Here is a 23,821-nt window from a genome sequence, read left to right as displayed (position 1 = left end):
CAGAGGTAAATGAACTTTATTTTAAAAAAGAAAGGTTTATCACACAAGGCAAAAAAAGAGAAGAAAACTGCAAACTGCTATGAACAGACCACAGGACCCGCAACCCCACCCCCCACCCCCACCCCTGCCCTCCCACCTCCACCACCCCCACTGACAGCAAAGGGGTTCTCGTTACAACCAAATCAAAGGAGCAAGAGAACAAGACTCACATTGTTCTGATTGTGTTTACTTACACTAAAAACATTAAAACCGGACAATCTGAATGTACAGTATAAGACAGACAGTTTTGATTTTCACATGAATCCAAACACAGAACCTCATACTAGCATTTTTTTTTACATTTAGTCGACGGTACAAATGAAACAGGAAGGTTTACAGCTATGCAATACATTTGATTGATCACTTTAAGACAGACTATACATGTTGCAATGGGCACTTTCAGGGGAAAACAGGCTTGAAACAAAAAAAGGTCCCATCCAGGGTTTTTTATTGAAGTAACATCAAACCTGCATATTGAGGTAACCAAGCCACTAGGGAATACGAAGGAAGCGATTCCCTTTAAAAAGGACTCCCTTAACCATATCCCCACTCACTTTGTAATTCGCCTTGACAGTAAATCAATTCTCAAGCCTGGCCCCTTGGACTCCTCCAACCCTAGGTCCTCCTCTCTCAACATTCCTGCACACATGAATCACTCCAACTCCTGGCTTCTAGAAGGCTTTTCCTGCCCGGCCCTCTCTCTCTCTCTCTCTCTTTCTCTCTGTCTGACTCCTCCGCTGAAAGCTGGGCAGGAACCCGGCCCGAGCTTTGATTTGGACCCAGAGGGAGAGAGGGGAGGAGAGCTCGGCTTAACACAGGGCCCTGGCTCTGGGACTGCTCAGAGAGAGAGAGAGACAGAGACAGAGAGAGAGAGACAAGGAGACCTGGGATGTGTTGGGAGATGCCTGCACACCCAAGCAGGGATTTAGTGCTTTATCCTTCAAATTGCAATATGAGCAGTGGACCATATTCCAATGGCAATATCACTCCCAGAGCAAAAGTTTGCCCCGAGGGAGCGTCCTCTGTTAGGATTTAAGTATACATTCTCTCTAAGACAGATGTTCATTATTTCAGTTTCTGAGACAACTTAACATGGAACATCATCACAGATTTTTTGAGAACAACAGAGCATGTAGTGTTTTAAACTCTTAACATACTGTCAGGACTTTATGATAATTCTCCACGCTGAAGTGGATAGAGGAGCATTCAAATATTTTATGGCAAAAAATGTACACAGTGGGAACACAAGTTGGCTCTTCGAAGCTGTACACCTGTTCGACCTTCCCTCTAGAAATCATCTTTGATGCTAAATCCACAGTATATGTACATACGACTTTTTGTCACTTGATGACCAAAGCAGCTCTTAAAAAGAACGGTCTAAATTGTCTTCATATTATATACACAAAAGTGAAACATACATATTTTACAGAGATCACTACACAAAGATCACAAACAGAGAGTCTTCGAGCGTGGGACGAGTGAGGCTGCAGCTGAGTGAGAAGGGGTCATATGTAGTGACAGGGAGAGCTGGCCTACTGTGCAATTGCTGCTGTATGTGTGTGTATATGTATGTTAATGTGTGTGTGTGTGTGTGTGTGTAAGGATGTAGACGCACGTTTGTAGAGACTTGTTTATCTGCGAATGTTGTGAGTGTGTGATCTCATCCTCTTCCCTTCTCAGATCATTGCTCTTATCACCAGTCTCCCTTTGACCTGGTGAAGATAGGTGCTCTGCTCTGACTCTAAACTCTGACTGGTCAGAGACTCATCCTCGCTATCGGCCGGCTCCTCCTTGACCTTAATAACCCCGCAGTGAGTGTCGGGGAGCTCGCCGCTCGAGCCACTGCTGCTGCTACTGCTGAGCGTGTGCTTCCGGATGACTCCTCCAGGGGGCAGCCTGTCCTCCTGCATGCTCTCCGTCTGCTCTCCGTGCTGCTGCTCCTCCTGCTCCTCCTCCGACTCCTGCAGGTGTGCGCTGGGCTGACGTAACTGCTCAATGGACTTGGATAACAGCTGCAAAACACATAGACTCCACATCAGTGATGATATCACGCAGTTAATGAAGCAAAAAAATGTCAGCTACAATAATAATAATAATAAGCATGTAAATACATCCAAAGAAGGCAAAGATACAGTTCTCATTGGCCTTTTCACAGCCATCTAGTAATACTTGTCTGGCTGTCAAACAATAAAAAATGATATCATATTATATCCTCTTTGTCAATTTTGTGATGAAATCAAACTCTTACAACAACATAAATAACCTATAGCCTTCAGGCTATTTTGTTAGAGAAATCAATACCAAAAACAGCTGTGATTACAAAACTGCAGGAAAGAAAGTAATTAAGGATACACAAGCCATACGTGTGAGCATTTTCATGTTGGTAAATCCTAGTCTGACACTGTGTTTTGCTAAATAAATATGGTACTGCTACATTGGAATAAAACTAGACTATAAAAACAAACTGACATTTACACAACCATTTATACGAACAAATATCTGTATTCAATAAAGCTACTGTAACCTTAATAATACCACAGAGGGGAATGTCAAACTGATAATGTGTCTGGCTAGTGGCTTTTGTAAACTACATTTTAAGGAGGTTTAAGAGTGGAAAGAGATTGGCCATTGTTCCTGCCTTTTTATGGGAGTTAATAAACACTCAATAATGGTGGCTGCCCCAGGTAAGTGGATTAGTGTCACTCACTTGCTTAATTTTTTTTATAAAATACCGTTCAGAATGTACAAGGTCTCATGTTTTGAGAGAGAGATTGTGGATATATTCTGCAAACACTGGAGCCAAGATACCGGTGCAGGGAGCAAGTTACTGTATAGGCTTTCTGAAGAGGATATCAAGAGAGCATATCACACACAGCTGCATCAAACCCAGCAACAGTCCTCTCCACAGGCACCAGTGAGCACATCAAATCTCTCTCTGAAACTCAGCAATGCTCAGATTTTCACCACATCTGTCCATCAAAAATATTCTAATCAGTCAAATAGAGAATTAATTATCCATTCTGATTTTCAGCTGCACCTGGAACTAAGTGAAAGACAGTTCAAAATGTCAATCACATGTTTTGCATTCACGGAAACATGTTATAAAGCAGCGATAGTGCAAAATAACTGAAATATTTGTTACCAGAAACAGACACATGCGAGTTCAGATTCAGCCTGACAGAGACGCTCTCTGCAGAGGACTGCTTCACTGTCTTGCAGCTTTGTTAAATCAGAACCACTGTAATGGTGCCATCATATGATTACTCGACCACAAGAGGGCTCCATAAACAGGTTGAGAAGTGCCTACCCTTGACAGCTGGTAACCAACAACATTACTGTCTACAGAATGTCCCTTCAGCTATAAGAATTAGCCTCCTTAGTTCGGCATTAGTAAACACTGTTCATACCTCTTCCTAAAATCCCTAAGCTCTTGTAAATTTCCATCAGTGCCCCCTACTGTTGCAGGCACTGAAGGACGTTTAAAAACAACTGCAGACAAGCCTCTGCTAGGAAATTAATTAGGGCAATGTTTCGGAGATCCCTCTCAGTAAACACTGAGGGCTCATCCCTGATTAGTGGCCATTTATAACCTTCACTTAAAGAGGCTTTACTTGCGATCTCATTGGCCTGAGTGATCGCAGCAGGGCCTGTTCACGTGGTTCTAGAGGAGATGTCGCAATTATTCCAAAGCTCTTTTCAAATCACAAAGAACTTTTCAATAACTACAGCTGATATTAAAACTAATTTCACCTGGCAGTGATACATGTTAGTTACTTTTAGTGTTACAGAGGAATTCAAACAGAAACAAAGTTGTACATCTGTGCTGTACAACTCAGTATGTCCTTGTGGTACTTTGTGCTTTCTATTACTTCCAGGTAAGAGCTCCTCTAGGGTTCCCATGGCTCTTTCAGGGACCAGCGTTGGGACACATCAGTATGTGAGCTCACACAATGCTGCCTTTCACAGTGTCTGCCACCTCACACACGTCCCTCACCAGAATAATTACACTCTGTGTATAGCGAGGTCACCTCGGCCAGCTAACAGAAACACAAATATTGCCACAGAGGAACAAAATGTATTCTGGGCACTTTTTCCTTCATTTGAACTTAGCTTGAATTGAATTTCACAGAGTTAGCATGTGCACAGCACTGATGCCTTAAGCTATGATAACAGAATTAGTGCAGGGGAAGCATTTCTTTCCCATTTGAAGTCAGGCAGAAGTTCTTTGCTTCGCAGAAATAACACCAGGATTCCAGGGAGGAACAGACTACGGCCCAGGTCTGTAAACTTGAGCTACCACAGATGCTTTTACAAAAGGCTAAAAATAGATCAGCATTTGTGTGCTTAAAATGATTAAATCAGACTCCCTGCTGTAAAATGAGATCTCACGAGACCTAAAAAGGAATGTAGAATGCTGCGAAAAGCAATCTGAAAGTCAAAATCGTCCCCTGTGATTTGAATATTGATGAACAGCACAATACCTTATTTATATGGACCTGCTGCTGGTACTGTTTCTGTTTCTCCAGGAAGTGCTGGTGTTGCTGCTGGATGACGAGTTGGGCCAGTGTGTTCTGGGGCAGTGGAGCCGACTGGGTCCGGTTCAAGGGCCGGTGTTTTGGTAGTTTCGGCCGACTGCTGGAAGGCCGATCCTTCATGGCCAGTGGGGACTGAGGGTGGGACGACATGGAGCCTTGGCCTTGAAAAAAATCAAAATAAAGTAAAAAAATCAAAACTTTTATTTTTAAATATATTATTATGTTTCTACAAAAATCCTATTGTAAATTTGTTACATAATGCTTGAAGACAAGGATAGAAGACTTACCAGAGGAGAGGATCTTCTGCTGCCTCATCTGTTCCTTCTGGAGGAGGTGCTGGAGGAGAGCCTGGTGACTGGGGCTCACCTTGGACTCCAGGCCTGTCTGAAGGGGCACAGGGCCCAGGAGATGCCCAGGCAGCCCTTGCCTGATTTCTGTTGATCTGTCTTTCAACCCTATGGCCGCCTGAGAGAAAAGGTGATAAAGTAATGATTATTCATGAATTCAAATTACACGTGCCATGCACTAGGACTAGTAATTATTCATAATCATTTGTATAAATTCAACTGTTTTTTGTGAATGAATATGTGCTGAAATCAGAGAGCATCAATGGTTAGAAGTTACTGCATCTGATGAACAGGCCTCTGTGGAATGTGCCAAAGACCTTAAAGATGATATATCATCTGCTATGTTATCAGGAGTTGCACTTGAGTGGCCTTGGACTTTTTAAAGCTGTGATAAATGAGGTAATAGGGGAAGATAAGAGCATGCCTGACACAAGACACTGCAGAACAATATTTATCTAAGGGCGATAAAATTATTTGGGGCAACAGGTCAAAGACCTGCAGTCATACAGAGAACCCAGACAGCCACTGCTGGCAGGTTTTGCAATTTACAGACTGAGTTGAAAAGCTTAGCATCACTGTACGACTAAACCTGTGTATTAAGCGAGATTTCATGTAAAACATATGGGTTATCTGAGAATGTATGCAGAATTTGTACTCACATTGATGGGTGAGGATGTAGTCGAAAGCCCCAAGGAGATGTTGGGTAAGGAGGGAGATGTGTATAAGCTCAGCATGGACACGGAGCCCTCAGGTCGGAATAATCTCGGCTGTGAAGGCCATCTCTGCATCAAACACACAGGACACAGCAGAAGACAGAGAGATTTAGGAGGAGGCGACAGATTTAGAAATCCCACAATGGACAATTTCAAAAGGCAACATGTGCAGTGGCATAAACCTTAATGCACTATGACGAACAACAGCCCTCCTTGCTGCAAACGGAAAGGTATGAGTTTTCATGATGGATGATATAAAGGTGTGGCAGGCAGCAGAGCTCCCCTGGAGCTTCACAGAATGGCACCAGTGAGGATGATACGTTATTATAAAACATTGCAAACCTCTAAATCTATCACTCCACCCTCAGTTCTTCAGTCCACAATCCTGCTTGCTGCCTTTTCTTACTCCCTGGTCCCCACCCTCAGGCTACTCTCTCAGAGAACATCAGCACTGGGGCATACTTCCTGTACCCAGCAGAGCAGTGGACCAGCATGTGGTTTTGGAACAGCCATGTTTATCCTTCCAACCCCTACCAGTACTCAGTGACCTGTATGTGGATATCCGGCCCATATTTGACCCGAGGGACCCGTTCCCTGTGAAAAAGGATACCTAATGTAACGGTGCACAAACACGCCTTGCTTTTGCAACAGGCATGAGGTCTACGGGCAGCCCCGCTGTCCACCAATGACTTTCATGAGAGCCACAGCTTGAGCTGATACAATAGCAATCCTGTGTGTTTATGTTGTTAGCATGTGGGTGTCTTTGGCTACTAGTGCCTGGGATATCAATTAAACTCCACAGTTCGTCTGTCTCCCTAAGCCCCAACCTTCGGCCCGATGTCAGGGCGTCTCTCCATTCTCTGTGTCGCTGGAGGTCCCTGGGAGAGTAAACAGCGATGGTTAAGAAAAACACAGCTGTTCAGTTAAGATTGTTCAGAGATGTGTCATATCTGCCACCCTCTATAATGGTCTGCTTTGTGAGCTTGGTCCAAGGGGAGCTCTGGTCAGTAACTCAGCCATGAATCTATTGGGAAACGCCTCAGAACAACTCAGTACAGGCATACAGCCAGGCCAGTGACAGAAACACCATTACAAGCCAACAGCAACCTTACAGCCAAACCAAAGATGGCTTTTTTTTTTTTTTTTTTTTGCAAAACATAAAATTGATTGTACAGCACATCTGGAAAAAAATGTTGGATAGAAAAATGTGCAGCATTTTAATTTCTACTGTTGTTTTTGCAATGTCTCTGTTCAGAATTTTAACACTAATAGAGTCCATTTATTTTTTATTTTTAACCATGACATGCGGGTCAAGCTGTGCCTCTTTAATGTCAGTGTGGGGAGCCATTTTCATTGGAGTGTAACAGACAGGACAACTGGCTGTTTTTATAGCTGCAAGCAAAAGGGCACACAGGCATTTAGTGCCCTGACATAAAAGTATAGTTTTGATATTCACATAATTTCCATGCAGAACAACATCAGAAGTGCAAATCATTCAGAGTGTTTGATGATTTATGAACATACCTCAGTTTTTGTTGTAGTAGGCAGAGAGGAGGGTCCATTTTCAGCCCCCAAGGCACTTGAGGCCCCTATGGGAGAGCTGGGGCCGGAGCCAGGGGCACTGTTCGTGGGTGTAGAGTCTAGGAAACATCAAGGAGTTAGACGCATAGTATGCATGCTCACTTACTACACTCAACACACAATACACAGAGACTTTGCCTAACAGCTGCAGTCTAACAACAGTTTAATTCTGTACTGTCATGGCTGCCTGATTACAATGGTCTTTCTTAACACTGAAGTGTAATAGCCATTATATGCTACTGCATTGTAAAACTGCTCATTATTGTCCAACTCTGTAATAATAAAACTAGGATATAGGCCTGTATTGTTTTCAGAGAACATTTTAAACACCTGATAATGTGATGTAGACAATTTTCCACAGATGTTTTTGCAGGAAAAATACTTCACGGAAAAAAATAAAAATGTAATCTATAATTACACACCCATTAGCTCCAGGGCCCTCTTCTTATAAGGAGTCATGATGTTTCCATCTCTTCTCTTTAGCATTGGACTGCTCCTCCTCTCTGCAACCTTCTGCTTCAGTCTGGATCGTACCTTCAGGTTGGGCTCGGAGGCTAAAACATAAGGGACAGATATTTTTTAAGTCTAAATTCACAGTATTTGCAGATACAGTGGGTTCCACAAGTCTGAGCCCACTTTCCCATTAATTTCCCATTCATGGGAAAGTGGGCTCAGACTGTACTCCCATGGAGATAAATTATACAATCCTGTGAGTGTACTGTGGCTATTTTTTATAGAGTCAAACAGTATGCTTTCATACAGCCTGGATGAAATGAACTTTATCAAAGAAAACAGTAACATCATAAAATAAGAGGAAACTAAAAGAGAAATAAAAAGACTATAAATCAGTTAAAAAATAAGCAATGTTGTCACGCTTTGACGTGTAACAATTTCAGTTTCAGTGAAATTCAGAGCAGGTTTCAGATAAATTAAATGAGTCAGGATTGGGCGCATTTCCACATCATCTGGACTAAATTAGGTCGAGCAACACACAGGCTCTAAGTGAAATAGTCCGCTACCTGCCGCCCTGGTGACCACAGTCTGATACAGTAGCAACAGTTAAACTAACACAAAAACATGGCAGATGTTTCAGGCTCTCCCCACGCCCCCTCCTCCTAATGCAAAACAGAGATACCCGAATACACAGTCCGAACACACACTCACACACCGACTGGCCTGAACTGATCCAGACTTACAAATCCAGTCCATCAGTATTGACAGAAAACCTGACGTAATATTCCTCACAATTGACATATTGCTTTTATACTTATCAACTGGTATTAATGACAGATTTAAAGACATTTGTCAAATATTGGCATTTTGTCTCACTTTAGATTATTTAATTATTTTTTAATCCTAATTTAACCAGGGTAGATTTTGTCCTTTGCAGGAACACCCAACAAAACACTAACACTGTTACACACAGCTGATAATTACCATCCATGACACACCAAAACAAGTTTGATGACACTGAATTTGATTTGCATATGCCGTTCTTTCTAAAGGACCAACACAAAAGTTTAACTACTAAAGGCATACCTCAGCAGGGTTAAGGTATTGTGCACCACTGAGATTAATATGTTCTTTATTTTCCTTTAATTTGGTGATAAAATTTGATAACTTGGAACATGGATTTTATTTAAGAAAATATTATAGACCATTAAGTCCCCTGCTAAATGAATAGTCACTTTAGAATCAACACAAAAAAACCCCCCAAAAAACAAAAAAACAAATGGTATTGAGGACATGTCCCAACATGTGAAGCCCTGCAAACCTCTGATAAAAAAGACAATATCACTAATTAGTCCAAAAACACTGCTCTAAAGAAAAACTAAAAAATTGTATATACAGCACAGTTGTGACAAAGGAAAAATGATATGATGCAAAGAATTTAACGAAACCAGGAGGTTGAATCAAGTCAAGGGATTAATTGTGAATGATCTAAGCAGCACTTATATAAATGCAAGCAAATGCTTGTGTGTCTGACTGTTGAGTCGTGCTCCTGTCTACTCACAGTGACAGTGATTCACTAGGTCAACACGTCTCATATGGACTTCCCATCAACCCTTTGGACATGGAATCCCACAGCTAGCATTACACACTCAAATAAACAAGCAGAATAGATAAGCTGGTCTTTTGTACGAAAGCCAGAGCACAAAGCTGTATTGAAGTTATGTAAACCTTCTGTTACACAATAGCCAACCTGTTTCAATTATTTAGTTCCGATCAATAATTAAATAGGTCTTTTGCAATGTGTACAACATACAGCTATACATACGGAAGTGGGGCTATGACGTGGGCGCACTGCAGGGAGGAGGAGAGGGAGCGGTGATGGGGGCACAGCTAGGAGAGTGGGCCAGATGCTGCTATTTCTGGCTTTTGTCAAAAGCAGCAAAACCCTCTTCCCTAATACGTGGCACAGACCTCTAATCCTGTGGGTGTGAGGTAGAATGAAAGAGAGCGAGGGAGGAAGAAAGAAGGCAGGAGAGATAAATGGAGAGAAAACGCTGTTGGGAGTCGTATGAATCTGCTTCACGCCCTGCTGCCTTGATTGCTTTCTATTTTTACACACTGCTGCCACCAAGCTACGCATCCCAATTGGTCGCCACGGGAACGCCAGACAGCAGCACAGGAACAAACACTTTCTCACTGGTCTCCATGGAAAAAATGCCCTGGTGCACAGTGCAACAGGAGGCAATGATGGCAACTGCAAAGCATATACACATGCACACCTGGGTCACTTCTGCTCCGACTTCTCAGTTAGCAAAAACATACAGTAATGCCTGCAATATACCACAGTCATAAATCAATCACCTTATTACATTTAAAAGTGGTGCTGCAGGGCTAGTGGCGTGTGTTATGTTATCTCCACTTAATCAGAATTTTACCTCTGCTGCCACTGCGAGTGTCAGTGTCCATTAGAGCCTGGACCTGGACAGATGGCTGCGTGGAGAGCTGAGGTGTGTGTTCAGTACATGAGGAGGCCTGCTGTGCATTTTGCCTGATATTCTTATGTATGAATTAATGCTCGCTGGTTGCTGTTCTTTTAACATTACAATATAACATTTTTAACCAAAGCTAAATTACAGTTTCCTCAGTGTTTAGATATTATTTTGTCGGATTATCATTAAGTTCAGATCTTATCTTATTATATTCTTAACATAGGGAGTTTACACACAAACTTTACTTTGATATGCTTTGGGCTTTACAGTTTCACTTTTGTAGGATTATTTTTGAAAATCTTCCCTGCACCTGCTGAATGCACACATTTGGTAACTGGGTCAAGACCAGAGAGGGTGTTGCACTTCTTACTGCTAAGCTGCAACTATTCTTGGCACAAACTACGACGTGCCCTCGGTCCGGTCTATTCTAGTTTCTGGAAGTGAAACGATGAGCATATATATCAAGTAAACAAGTTAATCACGTGAAATTCTTCAAATGACTTTTTAGGTGAGGGAAATGAAAGCAAGGGCAACACAGCTGTCCTTTGTATTTAAGGATGTTTCTACTGTTAATAGTAGAGATCAAAGCACAGATTGTTTCTTTAGCGGGATATTTTCTGTACTGGTTCATAGTTGAAACTGTCATCTCTACAGATTACGTATTTGTTTGTTGTAAAACAATATTGTCCTCTACCTGTGCATTCTAAATATCAACATGGACTGAAACTCATTAATTCCTATTTCCAGGACAAGGAATGCAAATACATTGAGCTTACTTGAATAAAATTCACATTTCATTAACTGTCCACTGAAACCTAAATTTCATAACTAAGCTTTAAAAAGGATTTACTGATCATCAACTAACCAAGTCTTACACAATATACACATCATGACATGCACATCATAAACCTCAGTGTGAACCTCAAACCCAACCAGAAAAAGATGATTCTTTGCCCTCTGGCCAAATGAAGCAGTGGGAGTCTAACATGGAGCATTCGAGTCATCTCCACTTTGTTTTGAGAGAGCTATCTTTGCTTAAACAAACAGTCCCATCGAGGTTCATCCTGCCAGTGCCAGTCCTAACTCAGCAACACCTGCCAATCAGCTATCAGTGACAGCCAGTGGCTTGAGGAACAACACTACCTTTGTGTGTCCCCCTCGCGTGCCAAGCTCTCAGAGGACTTTAATGAAGACAGACAGGAAGTGGGGGAGGAAGGCCTAAGCAGGAAATGACCACATATAGATTCAGGAATCCACAGAGCAAGAAATAGTTTTATCAGTGCACAGAAATAGGGAGACGGTTTAACCATGAATGAAAGCATGAAAATGTCAGGTGTGAGCAGCAGAGAGACTGAAATTCTATCTGTCCAGTGATTTGTTTAAACCTGCCTTTCTGTATTCACAGTGAAAGGCAAACAATGCTACCATAAACAGTCTCTCTGTTATTTAAGAGAACTGTCTTCAACTGGTTATTAAACTTTTGAGGCAACTCCTTACCTTGTGGGTCTACAGTCATGTCTCAGAGGTGTAATTATATATTTAGAAGAGGCATTTCTCTGTTCTGATGATGGTATGATTCACAGCGATTACAATAAAGAAAAACTCTCAAAGCTTTCATTCACCTTTCTAATATTTATCCTTGCCATGCAGTTACTTTATTTTACAAGATATAATTCCTTTGCCTGATCTCTAAATTGTGTATACATGCAACATGACAGGCCTGTAGTTAAATAACTCAACAAGTATAATTGTTTTCCAATGTAATTAAAAGAGACACAGAAGGGAAAAGAACATAATGTAATTTGGTGACCTCATTGCCGAATTATGAAGTTTTTAGCTTGGCGAGCACTTGTGCTCGTGCAAACCATGAAAGGCAGGAATTATTCTTATTTACACAGCGATCCCCAAAGGGTTCCTCAAACTTTAAACCAACAAACCTGAGCTGCTTTTCTGGTGGAAACCTGCGTCTTTTCAAAATAGTTTTTAAAGCCCATAACTCAGGAGAAATTAATCGGCTTTAATTCTCTCATTTATCACTAAAAGAGGCCTTGGAACGTGGTTTATTATTCTAACATAGGGAGAAATGTGGTTCCTTTTAAATAATGGCAAGGTAATTTCAGTACAAATAACAGTAATTAAAATTTAAACTTGTGAAGGGAAAACATGCAATTAAAGTGTGTTGTTGCCTGTGTTCTGCTGGTATGTTTTAGAATAATCCAAATAGGAATGAGGAAGGTTTAAGCTACTTTTCTGGCATGTGTCACCTCTTGTGAAAGTTTTGAGTTGAGCCCTGGAGGAATGAGGAGGGGGCAGGGGTCATAATGAGCCTAACTGATGTCATTAGCAGGTCATCAGCAACCTCAGGAAGTACTCACCGGGTACACCGACCTCTTGATTGACAAGGGTCAAAAAGAATCTCACTGTATTAACAACCCAGCATAGTGAACGGAAAATTACTAATACAGGGCCACATCTAATACACTCACAGAGATATCTTTTTACCTAGCTGTGTGCCTGTGCAGATTTATGTATGCATGTATGTATGTGTATTTGCATTTTTATGTCTGCGCTGTGTGTGCGAGCGTGTGTGAATGTGCAAATTAACAAACCTGTCTTCCTCAAGGGGAAGTCGTCCTTGCTCTCTATGGGTGATGGCAGAGTATACTGGCAGGTGGGGGATGTGCCGCGCAGAGGTGGAGAGCTTTGGTCCAGTGATGTGTGGTGAGAAGACCTGATCACACAAAATTAAATATTATGATATAAACAATTTTCCTATGTGATTTAAATATAGTATTTGTACCTTAATCTCATTCTAAAACAACAAACATCAAGTACTTACGTGTACCAGAGTTTTGGGTGGTGGATGAAAGTATGACTGGTTCCATTACTGGCAGGGTCCTTGGCTGATTTGCTTAACAGAAACTCTTGGAGTTTCTGCTTCACCTCGGTACTAGCCACTGCACCTGTGAGACCAACAGACAGAACCAAAGGGATTGGGGTCACCCTAGGGCTATGACTCCTGATATATTACTGCCCAGATAATATTAAAAAACCAAGCTTTAACCCTACTGTAACTTGCAGATTTCCTCATCTGTTTTCCTATATCACATTTAACATACTGCTGGAATTAAAAGCTGTACCAAACCAAAACCAAAACTCATTTTTTCCCTCTTTAATCTCAACTGATTCAGTTTGCTCCATCTTGCCAAGCACCCACCACTTATGTAGGGAGATCTCCCCCTAGTGGTATAAGAGCACTACATTCATTTCAAGCTGCTAAAGTGATACTGCCGAGGGATGTTCTCTCCCATTGGAGGGTTACAGTTTCAGGGCACAGTTTCAAATTACCTGACCTGACAAAGTCATAAATCTGATCTATTATTAGCTATAAGGTAAAAACAGATATGAAACACTATATCTGAAGCTATTTTCATCCTTGCTATTGAAAGATATGTTCTCCTAAAATCTAAGCTTAAATGTCAATGGCGAACCTTATGTCATCAGGTGAATGTACTGGTTAAGTACCATATCATCATCGCCCTCATATTGTTGGATATTTCTCTTTATCTGATGAATAAAGTTAATTTCAAGTTTGCAATTTGCCTTGTTCCTAGACATCCTCCGGGAAAGTTAGATCTAATATTGACAAGTCTTGTCTCCAGTAGCTAGAGACATGAAAACAGAACAGTTTTCCCTGCTTATGAATGGCTATTATATTGTCACATGCAGTAATAACGGTTTACTATACATGAATTTTTAAACTCATAGCTATACTGCTGAATATGATCCAATAGAGAGTGCCATTAGTCCTGGTCAGTGAGAGGATGTGGTCTTAAAGGACTGCCAGATGGCAAATAAATACAGAAATTAAAAACACCCCTTTTGTGCCTACAAAGGCTATAGCGGACCTTGACTGCAATGCCAACTTGAAGGCTATTATCTTTGCTGAAATACTGGCTGCTGCGTGAGAAAATAAAAAGGTAAAATAAAAACTGTCAAATGTTATAGTATATCAGTTGTTTTTTTGTGCTGGCAGTCTGTCCGTGCCATCGAGCTCAAAGAGCTTAAGCAGCTGTCATGACCATCCATCTTCATAGCAACAGGATGCCTGAATGTTATAAAATCATAATAATGATGATAACAGAACATGTACATAGCTCTGTATGAATATTTTCTCAGTAAGTGTAGCATTCAGCTACAGGAAACTGTTCCTATCCAGCTGTTACATGCATATTTTGCTTAGGCCCCACTCTAAGGTAATGCATTAAAAAATGATTGAAAAGGTTGAGGGTTAAGATTTCAGGGCCTCATGCTTGCTTTTGCCTGAGGCCACCAAAATTACTAATTCCGCCCCTGATGGTAAAGCGATGGTGATGATGACGGTGTCGAGGTCTTACTCTCTCTGGAGCGCTCCTTGCCCCTGAGGCTCAGGCTGGAAACATGCTGCTCTCGCCGAAGCCTCTCCTGCTCCTTCTCCTGCTGGTTCTGCTGCTGCTGCTGCTCCAGACGACGCTCCTTCTCTGCAAGTTCCTGCTGCTGTTTCATGGCCTGGAGCTCCTGCTGGAGCTGAGAAACATGCAGGCCTCAAGTCAGCATGAAGAGAGCACACTGATAAATATATTTTTACAGCAAGAGTGGCTTCTCTGAACTTCTGCAGTTTGGTATTTGGCTGTGATGGACTATTCTGTACTCGTCTGTGAATACAAAACTCATCAACACCCTGCCATTCTGTGCTGAATTGTTTCTTCTTTTCTGTACTCTGTAATGTTGTCCTGAGCTATAATGTTTTCTACTGATGTGCACTGTGCAATGCTGTGCTCTGCTGTTTTGTACACTGAGGTGCTGTGTTGGGCCATTGTGTGCGCTGCTGTGCTGTCCTCCATACAACTGTTCAGTGCAATACTGACCTTGAGGTGCTCCTGGAGCTGAGCCTGGTGCTGACGGGTCAACTTCTCATGCTGCTTCTGGAACTCGCTGATTAGTAGCTGCTTCTGGATCTGTTGCTGCTTCTGAATGAGGAGCAGCTCCTGCTGCAGCTGCCTCTCCCAGAGTCCTGGGTCCGAGCCTGGCCCCAGCATCCTCAGATCTGTGCGCAGGTCCAAAGGGGATAAGGGCTCCACAGCCAATGGCACGTCTGGCTTAATGTCCACTGAGGTCCACAGAGGGAAGAGGAGATAGAATAAAAGAGAGAAAGAGATTCGTCAGTCCCTAATTGCAGCTTTACCTTTATCATTCCAATCAGGCAACCAATGATGTACAGTATATCTGTATATTGTTGCAGAACAAAATTTGCTAGGAATTAGGAGGAACAGGAAAATTAGGTTTCTAAAAAAGAAACACAGAGTTTTAAAAGTGAAAAAATAAAGAATGCAGGGGAGAGTAAAAGAAGGCTCAAAAATAAGGAGCACATATTTCTCTCCTGTGATCCTCAGAAACCTGCAATTATAATAGTTTCTATAAACAAACACAAGATCACATCTGTCAGCGTACAGTCCACTGGGAGCAGCTGTATAACAGAGTCAATGGACACTTGGCACGAAATGCTGAAGTGGTCATTGAGGTATTTACACAAATCCTATCTTTCCACTGTTTGATAAATAAATAAAGGGAGTCCTTCCCTGTCTCTGCTAGAACATCATGCAGAAATCCCTTCTTAACATCAATGATTTAAGGCAAAGTAGTTTGCGAACAGGATGTGTTTGTGAATTCATGATACTGTTATGTTTCCAACTCTGTTCTTGAGTGCAGATGCTGCAATGTGTGCACTGGTAAGAGCTGCCTTTGTCTTTGACAACTGCCTCCATTACAAGTAATTGCCAGATACAAAGTGCGAGGGCATCCCTTTGGTCTCCAAGCACTATATATAGCCTGCTCCACAGAGAGAATCGATTTCCGTTTAAGAACATAGGAGACAGGACTACTTCATCACTCTATTCCATAGAGGATGATTAGTAATTGCACAATATTTTTCTTTTTCCTATTTATGTTTCTGTTCCACACTAATCCGCACTTCTGTATCCAGCTGAATTTATCAGCTGGCTTGAGTGAGGGTTTTTTTTATTTTTTTTTTACAGAATCACATCTTTGAACCAATATTAGATATTAAATAAGGTATTTAGGCCTACAGTATATTTGGCCAGTGATTAAATAAAAATGTCCAATTCTTGGAAAAATAAATGACATGTTAGTTATGCTGATCATGGCATGACATTCAAGTAAGGATAAGCATTGTCCAGACTGTATAATGTCTCATCCATTTTGAGACCAGAGAAATATTCAAACCTACTTAAAATTCCAGTGGCTGGCGGGAGATTTATTGAGTGTATTCATTGCCTTAATCTTCTCAAGGGTCACATTTAAGAGAACAAACGCAGGCAATGTTTCTACACCACCTGTTCTTTGGAAGCATGAGAGAAAAGTGACACGTTACACTTTATATGTTCACATAAATAATCTTGTGTTGGTCCTGTCATGCATTTATCCCCAAAAACTATAATAAAATACCAATAAAAAGGAGTTTAAACCTGCCAAAGGAAGCAGCTTCAGTCTACAGTAGCCATCAATTAAGAAGCAGTGCCCTCCTGTTCACTGATGCTCACTGGCGCCCGTTTTGTCATGTAGTCTGTTTTTCATTGCCACCATTCCATGTGTATGCCGCGGTGATGATTATAAATAGAAACATAAAAGCAAGTGGCGCAATCCTGGTCTGTAACAACCCCCACACCCTAGTATCCACCACCCTAACTTGCCGCTGCCATGGCAACGCTGGCGACGTAATTACGTCTCCCCATCCTGCAGATATCGAGTCTCACTGCATGTCATCTCCTGCCTACAGTGGCAATGTGACATGTTGACTATTATATCAGCTTTTCAGCTCTTATATAAGAAAGGAGTCCCCAGCAGAGAGAGGCAGAGAGAAAGCATTACAAAACTCTCCAAAACACACACGTTCTCTGTAGATATTCAGTGGCTAAGTGATAAGTTGTCTTGAAACATGTTCAAAGAGTGAAGACAGCTAGAGGGGACTCCTGTGCTGTATTTTTTCTCTCTATGTTCTAAAAACAGCTCCAATCAAATGACAGAGGAGGACAACAGCTCGGCAGGCAGAGAGAACAGGCACCTGTAGAACAGACTCCTTCTCTCCTGACAGGGAATATTAATCTTAGCTTGTAAGTACTTGACAAAGGACTCTTTTGTAGCAGGCGCTGTTCCAGGGGTAGCCGTGAACCTGTGAACCACTGAAGGGCTCAGAGCCTCAGACAAGCCTTAGTGCTACTTTTTGCCTAATGGACCTAAATATAGCAACAAAAACACCTGCTGCCTGGGAGTATTCACCACTGTGATATCTAATTAATCTCATATTTCATTCTGTACCCTCACTGTGACTGGCATTAAGGATCTCCACTTTGATCAGCACATCAAGCTGAGCCTCCATCAGAAAATCTCAGACAGCGGTTTAACAGGATGTGAAGGGGGAGGAGGAGGAGGAGGAGTGTGAAAGCTTAAGCCACCTTTGATAACCGAGGCTGTATGAAATGGCCCTTGAGGAAACCACAACAGCCTCATGTGCCTGTTTTATTCTTGTCCACTCTCTGTCCACTGTGTCGGCAAGAATAACGCTGGATGGAAGGAGGGAACATAATGAGGTCCTAAAGGTAGATAGGCATTGTTCGAGCTCTGCTGAAGCCTCTACCTAATGTATAATTTACAACTTAAATTCTTCACGATTGACATCATTCTCCGTGATGATTGAAACACATAGAAAAGGTCAAAATATGCCTCTGTCTGTGTACTTCACTCAACCACAGAATACATTAGACCTTTGCATCTATTGCCATACATTTACAGGAGATACATGTGATACAAGTCAAATGTACCCTGAAACTACCCGAAACTGAAATCTACTGTTTCTGTGTTACAAAAATACTCCCTAGGCAGAGGAGAATACGGAACCACCAGTAACTAGGGCTAAATATAAATGCTTTTCTGAGCAGGGTCTTAATATAGACAATGTGCGAAAGACTGTCACAGTTGTGAGGCCGCCTGCTCAATTTAACACGGGCAAAAATAAAAGCGCAGTGTTGCATTTATACTTCTGAAATGATCACTCGCAAAGAAGAGCCTGCCACCTCTGGTTCAGTGTTCCTATAGTGCCATTGGCGATCATGACCCTTGATATGAATGTTTTATTCCGGGTGAGAGTGAGGTGTCTCCTGATTGGTGGAAAGTGCACAGAAGTGTCTCTAGGCACTGGTAAACAAGAGATTTATGAATGACAGGTCCCAAATTTGTTTTTAGCACAAGGGTGCGACAAGCAGCCTGCCCCATGCCTAAATTCCTCCCTGTGGAGAGCCAGCCAAGGGGGGATTGGGTGACTCATGGCCTGTGACCACACTCCCACTGCAGCATCGCACCGCCAGTGTCCCCAAAGTGTTTATTTCTATAAGCAATCTGCCTCTCATTAGCCTTGGTGGTGGTTAGAGTGACAATCACAGCCTTAATTTGAGATGTTGGATGGCTGTCTTTTTTTGCCCCAGGCCACATTAACAGTCTTCCCACCCTGAAGGGAGATGGACGCACATCACCATTGACATTACTATAACATAGTAATATACATATATATATATAGTAAAACATTATCAACATAAGTCATCATGCAGACTCAAGTTGGACTTTAGTTTTAAAGAGGACCTTGACATTTCAATGTAATATTTTTTTTATCACACTAAAACATAAACTGACAACTAACGTGAGAGGAGATATTAAGATTGTAAACATTATACCGCTGAATATAAATTGTGCTGCTATTCTTAAACCTTTAGCAAGTTAGGTTGCACCTAGAGGGACCTCTTGGTGTCACTGAATAAGGCTAATAATATTCAGATTTCATCATAAAAAAGAAATAAAACTTAAATGCTGTAACACACAGAACATGTTGTGTTTAGTGTTGAAAGGTGGGTGTTTATGAAATTAAATTAACAATTTCACTTGGTGGTAAAAATCATTAACATGGATGTTTATTCTGGAATTTAGGTTTCGTGGAGTTGTTTTTCAGTATTAGCACATATGTACTGTGAGAACAAATGTTTACCTGTAATGTTCTGAATTAACTCATTACTTGATATTAATATTGTTGTCACAATTATGCAACAGTCATATTTGCATGTTAAGAATTATATACTGATGAGTTAATTTACCTTTTCATTAGGCTCAGACAGTTATAAAAATACTATGTTACATATGTTACCTGCTTTTCGCAGAATTTCCTCATAACTACGAATTAAGACCAGTACAATCCCCTAAACATTTAAAGTGAAGTTGTTAAAGTAAAGTCTTTAGTACTGGAGAACCCGATGCTCCATCAGTGTTCAGTGTGTCCAAAGGATATGTGTTCAGAGTACCTTAACCCAACATGATCTGAACACACGTCACCATCTTTAGTGCATATTTATTACTGATTAGGCAGCTGTGAGTAAACATAATGCACACTTTGTGTTTACCCCATAAGCATGTATGTTGCGAGCATTTAGTGTGCAATACAGATGGTTGCTGATCTAAATTCCCTGTTGACAGTATAAATAGAACCAGAGATACAGAAGATGTTTGAGGGCAAAAATAAGCTGATGCTTCGGACTGCAATGTGGTGCTGGATCTCTCATTAAGTGCCTTGTTATTTTGAGCAGCTGGCATGTCTAAAGCAGGAAACAGGTCTTATTTTTAAGACTCAGGCTCGTCCTTGCAGCTAAGCCAGAGCTGCGGCTTGCAGGCTATCTGCTAACAAAGAAAGCTGAGCTGAACCACCACGGGTCTTTTACTGAGGGGAGCCAGGGGTCCAGTCATTACCTGTTCTGCCATCATGCCAAACTGCCTTACAAAACAACTACACACAAAACGACAAATGCTAAATCGCTATCCAAGCAAAACGACTAAGAAAACACAGGAAACTCTAGGTGTCCCTCTGTCACGACTTTTTATCATTATCCAATACTCTGTGGAAAGCACTGGCACCACATCTTACAATCAATAAAATTCCTGATGAATCAATCAGCAAGAGTCAATTATCTTAACGCCCTGAGCCAAACCAAATCCCACCAACCAGAGGAAAAGCATCCCTTAGCATTACTGATAAAACATTACTGATAAAACACAAGCTGCTAAGCTCCGCTTTTCAACAACATGCCTTTAAGAAAAACAGAAAAAATTATGCAAAAAGTATTATGTATTTTCATTTGGGCTTTTTGTTCAGCGGGCTCTTCACTTCATTATGGTTTGGTAATGGTTTAAAATAAGTTACTTCATTCTCATAATGAGCAATTGTTAAGTGATAGTGAATATATATTTGTATTATTTTGCTCGGGCTCTTTAGCAGTGAGCACCTGAAACACAGACAGTGAATAGATACAGGATACAGACAAGAGGACTTGAAAGGTGCAGCATTGTTACTGTCTGAAAGGTCCCTATTGAAGGGAGCTTGCATGATATTTTACATGATATTTTGCACTCAAGGGGGACTAATTAGTTTTCCCTTGTTGGAGAGCCCGTCTGAGGGCTGTTTCTGTCACAACTTTGATGTTACTGGCACTAATCAAAACATTATGCCCTTTATTTTCATATTCCACTTGAAATGGAACAGCAGAGCAGCAGAGTGTCATATAATATGTCAAGAAGTTTGCTTTTGAAAGTAATTCACAAAGAATGCATTCAGCTTACACAAGGATCACTTCATAAACAAAAGACTAATATCCTAAAACACTGATAATAATCAGTTCACCCCCGGGGCTGTCTTAAAGGTCTTAAATGTCTGCGCTACAAACAACACTTACAGGGCACCCAGTAAACTACATACAAAGGCATCCTGGAGCAACATTTTAGACAGATAATGTTAGTCACTGTCAAGTGATTTACTAAAGAGTGGAAAGAACAAATTAAACAGGCAAATTTTCTATAAATATCTGTTCCAACCCGCTGTTATATCAGGAGCATGCAGAGATGGAATGATAACGCACATACGCCTAATCTTAGCAGGCTAATGCCATAAGCTGAAAATAACTCACCTAAGAATAGCTGACCCACAGAATAAGCAAGGAGCCCGAATTCAGGCGCTCGGTATATCTGTTGTTTGGCTCAGAGGCCGCTAAGACAGTGTAGCCTGATAGTCAGACCTGCTCTATTGACAGAGATGGAATGTGTCATCTACCTGTCATCCTCCTGTTTTATTTTTAAATCTCCTCACGTTTAGCCCACTGCCTGTGGATGTTGTCAGTCACCCATTTTGTTTGCCTGAAGTCAGACTGAATGCTGTGGGTTTTTGTAACTTATCTCTTACACCAACAATACTGAGCTGACAGTCTGTAAAAAAATCTAAATGCACATTTAACTATTAGTTTAAATTATTCAACATTGCAACATGTCTTTCCCTCTTGCTGCTGGCTAACTGTAGACAATGCAGTGACAACTCATAGGTCATAATATATTTTTCGGTAAATTTAGCACTCAAATGACTCAATCTGCACTTTGGGTTGCACATGCTTCTGAAAAGCCCACATGACAATGTTTTCACAGAACACAATGCCTCAACTTGAAACTAGTTTCCAGAAACAATTTTCACATTTTATCAAAAGCCACATGCTAAAAAAAAAAAAACAAAGCAAATAAGGTGTGACTCATCTTGAGTCAATTCAGTGAATAGATGTTACTCATACTGATGTCAGCCATGTACTCTTCAATTCAATTCTCAGGTCAAAAATAGAACAGTCAGTGTCTGTGGTAAATATCCTGAGAGAAACCTTTCAGTTGTTTCCTCAGTATTTCTCTCACAGGTTTTCCTGTTCCCTGAAAAGTGCACTGTGACATGGAAGCTCGCAAAACACAACACCCCTTTCATGTTCACAGTGACTCATTTCAGGCAAGGAGAGCATGGGAATAGTGTTAACACATTTCCTCCTTTTAGTAGAAAAACAACACTGTGCATGCTGAATATATTAGGATAAACAGCACTTTTTAAACAAATCGCAAGACATCGTTTAACACAGATTAAGGTAACAATCCCTCCGAGAAACAACTCATAAAGCCGCGCATGTCATCACAAGAGTAAATACCTTGATTCAGGAAGAAGTGCCTGATCCTACCACGTTGCTGTGCTGAGAAGCTTTGAGTTCTCTTTTCACACAGAATGAGAGACCAGCTGAGCGCAAAGAGTTGAGAGTACGTGAGAGAGAGGGAGAGAGGGACGGAGTGAATGTGTGCGAGAGAGGCACAGAGGATGTAAGATAGCAGAGAAGTAGGAACGGATTCAGCAGTAGAGGAAAAGACAGGGACTGGAATGCAAAGACGGTAAAAATAGAGAAGGGTAAAAAACTGAGATCCCTCAAGAGGAGTAGAAACACCGGGGCTGTGTGATCACCTGAGTTGTTCACGTTGTGCATCTTGCTCTGGTTGGGGAGCTGCTGGTGTCCAACGCGCCCCTCTGTTGTGGAGAAACTTGACTCGCCCTCGTAAATCGTCTGCAGCATACTCCACTCAGCGCTCAGGTCTCATCGCAAGCCTTGCGTTTCCTGTCACCAAGAGCCACCCCTCAGCCACTCAGGGGAGAGACCACCACAACAGGCAACTCTCTCCCTTCCTCTGCCTCCTCCTCTGAGAAACCACTCTCACTGTAGAGCAATAACACAAACTGCACACTCTCTCTGCAGGCTCCAAATGCCCTGCCTTAGTCTGGTCCAAACACTAACACAGTGTTAGGAGAAGAGTCCAGCTTTTTTTTTTTTCTTATCTGCCTCTCTCCCTATTTCTCTCCAGGCTGTGGCTTTTTCTCTTCTAAGCAAAGTGACTGAGCCGAGACCGAGAAAAATGTAAAGCTGAGTTGCCAGGAAAGCCGCGTACCACGTACTGAGCACCTCGCTGAGGCAGTAATGCAAGCCAGGGAGGGAGCAAGCTTCATTTGCATGTGAATCAACAACTGCGTGGCCCACAGGTGACAGAAATAGAACAATGGCCAGCCCTGGCTAAAAATAGGTCAGGCGAGGCGCGGGGATTGGAGCAGCATTGATGCGTTTAAAAATACCACACCAAACACAGCTGTCTTCTTCAGCTCCTGCCAGAAGGCATGTCTCCTGACTCCCTCTCTGCAGATGGAGGCTTGATTCCTCTATCTCTTTCTTTTCTGATTTGTCTCTCTCTCTCACTCTATTTATGTCTTCATTTTGTTCTCTCAGGTACATGGGTGGAATGATCCATTTTTGCCTTGATGTACTAAAAGAGCCACATATAAACTTTACATTTATGCAACATAAAATGGCTGTCTTTTATGTGATTCACAGAACATGAAAATAGTGTATTTAATTTTTTTTGGCAAATAGTAAAAAAAAAAATTATGATGACAAAATTCAACAAACCCAACCTAATACAAATGCAATAGCATTTGGGTAAAATCTGACAAGATGTGTTAAGTCAAATCAGATCACCAAATGAACACTGTGTTCATTTAAGTGTAACCTCACTGCATTAGCTCAGCGTGTGTGTGGGGTTCAGTGTGTATCCAGGGCAGTGCTGCTACTCAGGAAGCATGCTTTCAGCTAGCTAGCCAAGGAAGCCAACTGTAAGATGCCATAACAGCATGATCGCAATTACATAAACCTCTCAAACTGTGTCAAGAACACCTCTCC

General features: G+C 41.6%; 1 protein-coding gene across 2 annotated transcripts; it reads right to left on the bottom strand.

The window, feature by feature from the left end:
- Positions 1–154: 154 nt before the first annotated feature.
- Positions 155–22,828, bottom strand: hdac9 (histone deacetylase 9). 2 transcript variants are annotated; one of them, XM_022768483.1, is made up of 11 exons: positions 22,561–22,828; positions 15,065–15,306; positions 14,555–14,723; positions 12,997–13,129; positions 12,767–12,888; positions 7,638–7,769; positions 7,159–7,274; positions 5,581–5,703; positions 4,862–5,039; positions 4,521–4,735; positions 155–2,051 (listed from the first exon to the last, which is right to left on the bottom strand). In XM_022768483.1, the coding sequence occupies exons 1-11, from the start codon at positions 22,667–22,669 to the stop codon at positions 1,716–1,718; spliced, it is 1,875 nt and encodes a 624-aa protein (XP_022624204.1). In that variant the 5' UTR covers positions 22,670–22,828; the 3' UTR covers positions 155–1,715. The 2 variants fall into 2 exon arrangements, with proteins under 2 accessions (XP_022624204.1, XP_022624205.1); XM_022768484.1 differs by having other exon boundaries at positions 12,997–13,120.
- Positions 22,829–23,821: the final 993 nt, after the last annotated feature.

Source organism: Seriola dumerili, unplaced genomic scaffold (assembly GCF_002260705.1).
Source record: "Seriola dumerili isolate Sdu_G_001 unplaced genomic scaffold, Sdu_1.0 BDQW01001661.1, whole genome shotgun sequence".
Taxonomy (NCBI): domain Eukaryota; kingdom Metazoa; phylum Chordata; class Actinopteri; order Carangiformes; family Carangidae; genus Seriola; species Seriola dumerili.
The sequence above is the reverse complement of the archived record's forward strand: the minus strand, read 5'-3'. Positions and strand labels throughout refer to the sequence as shown.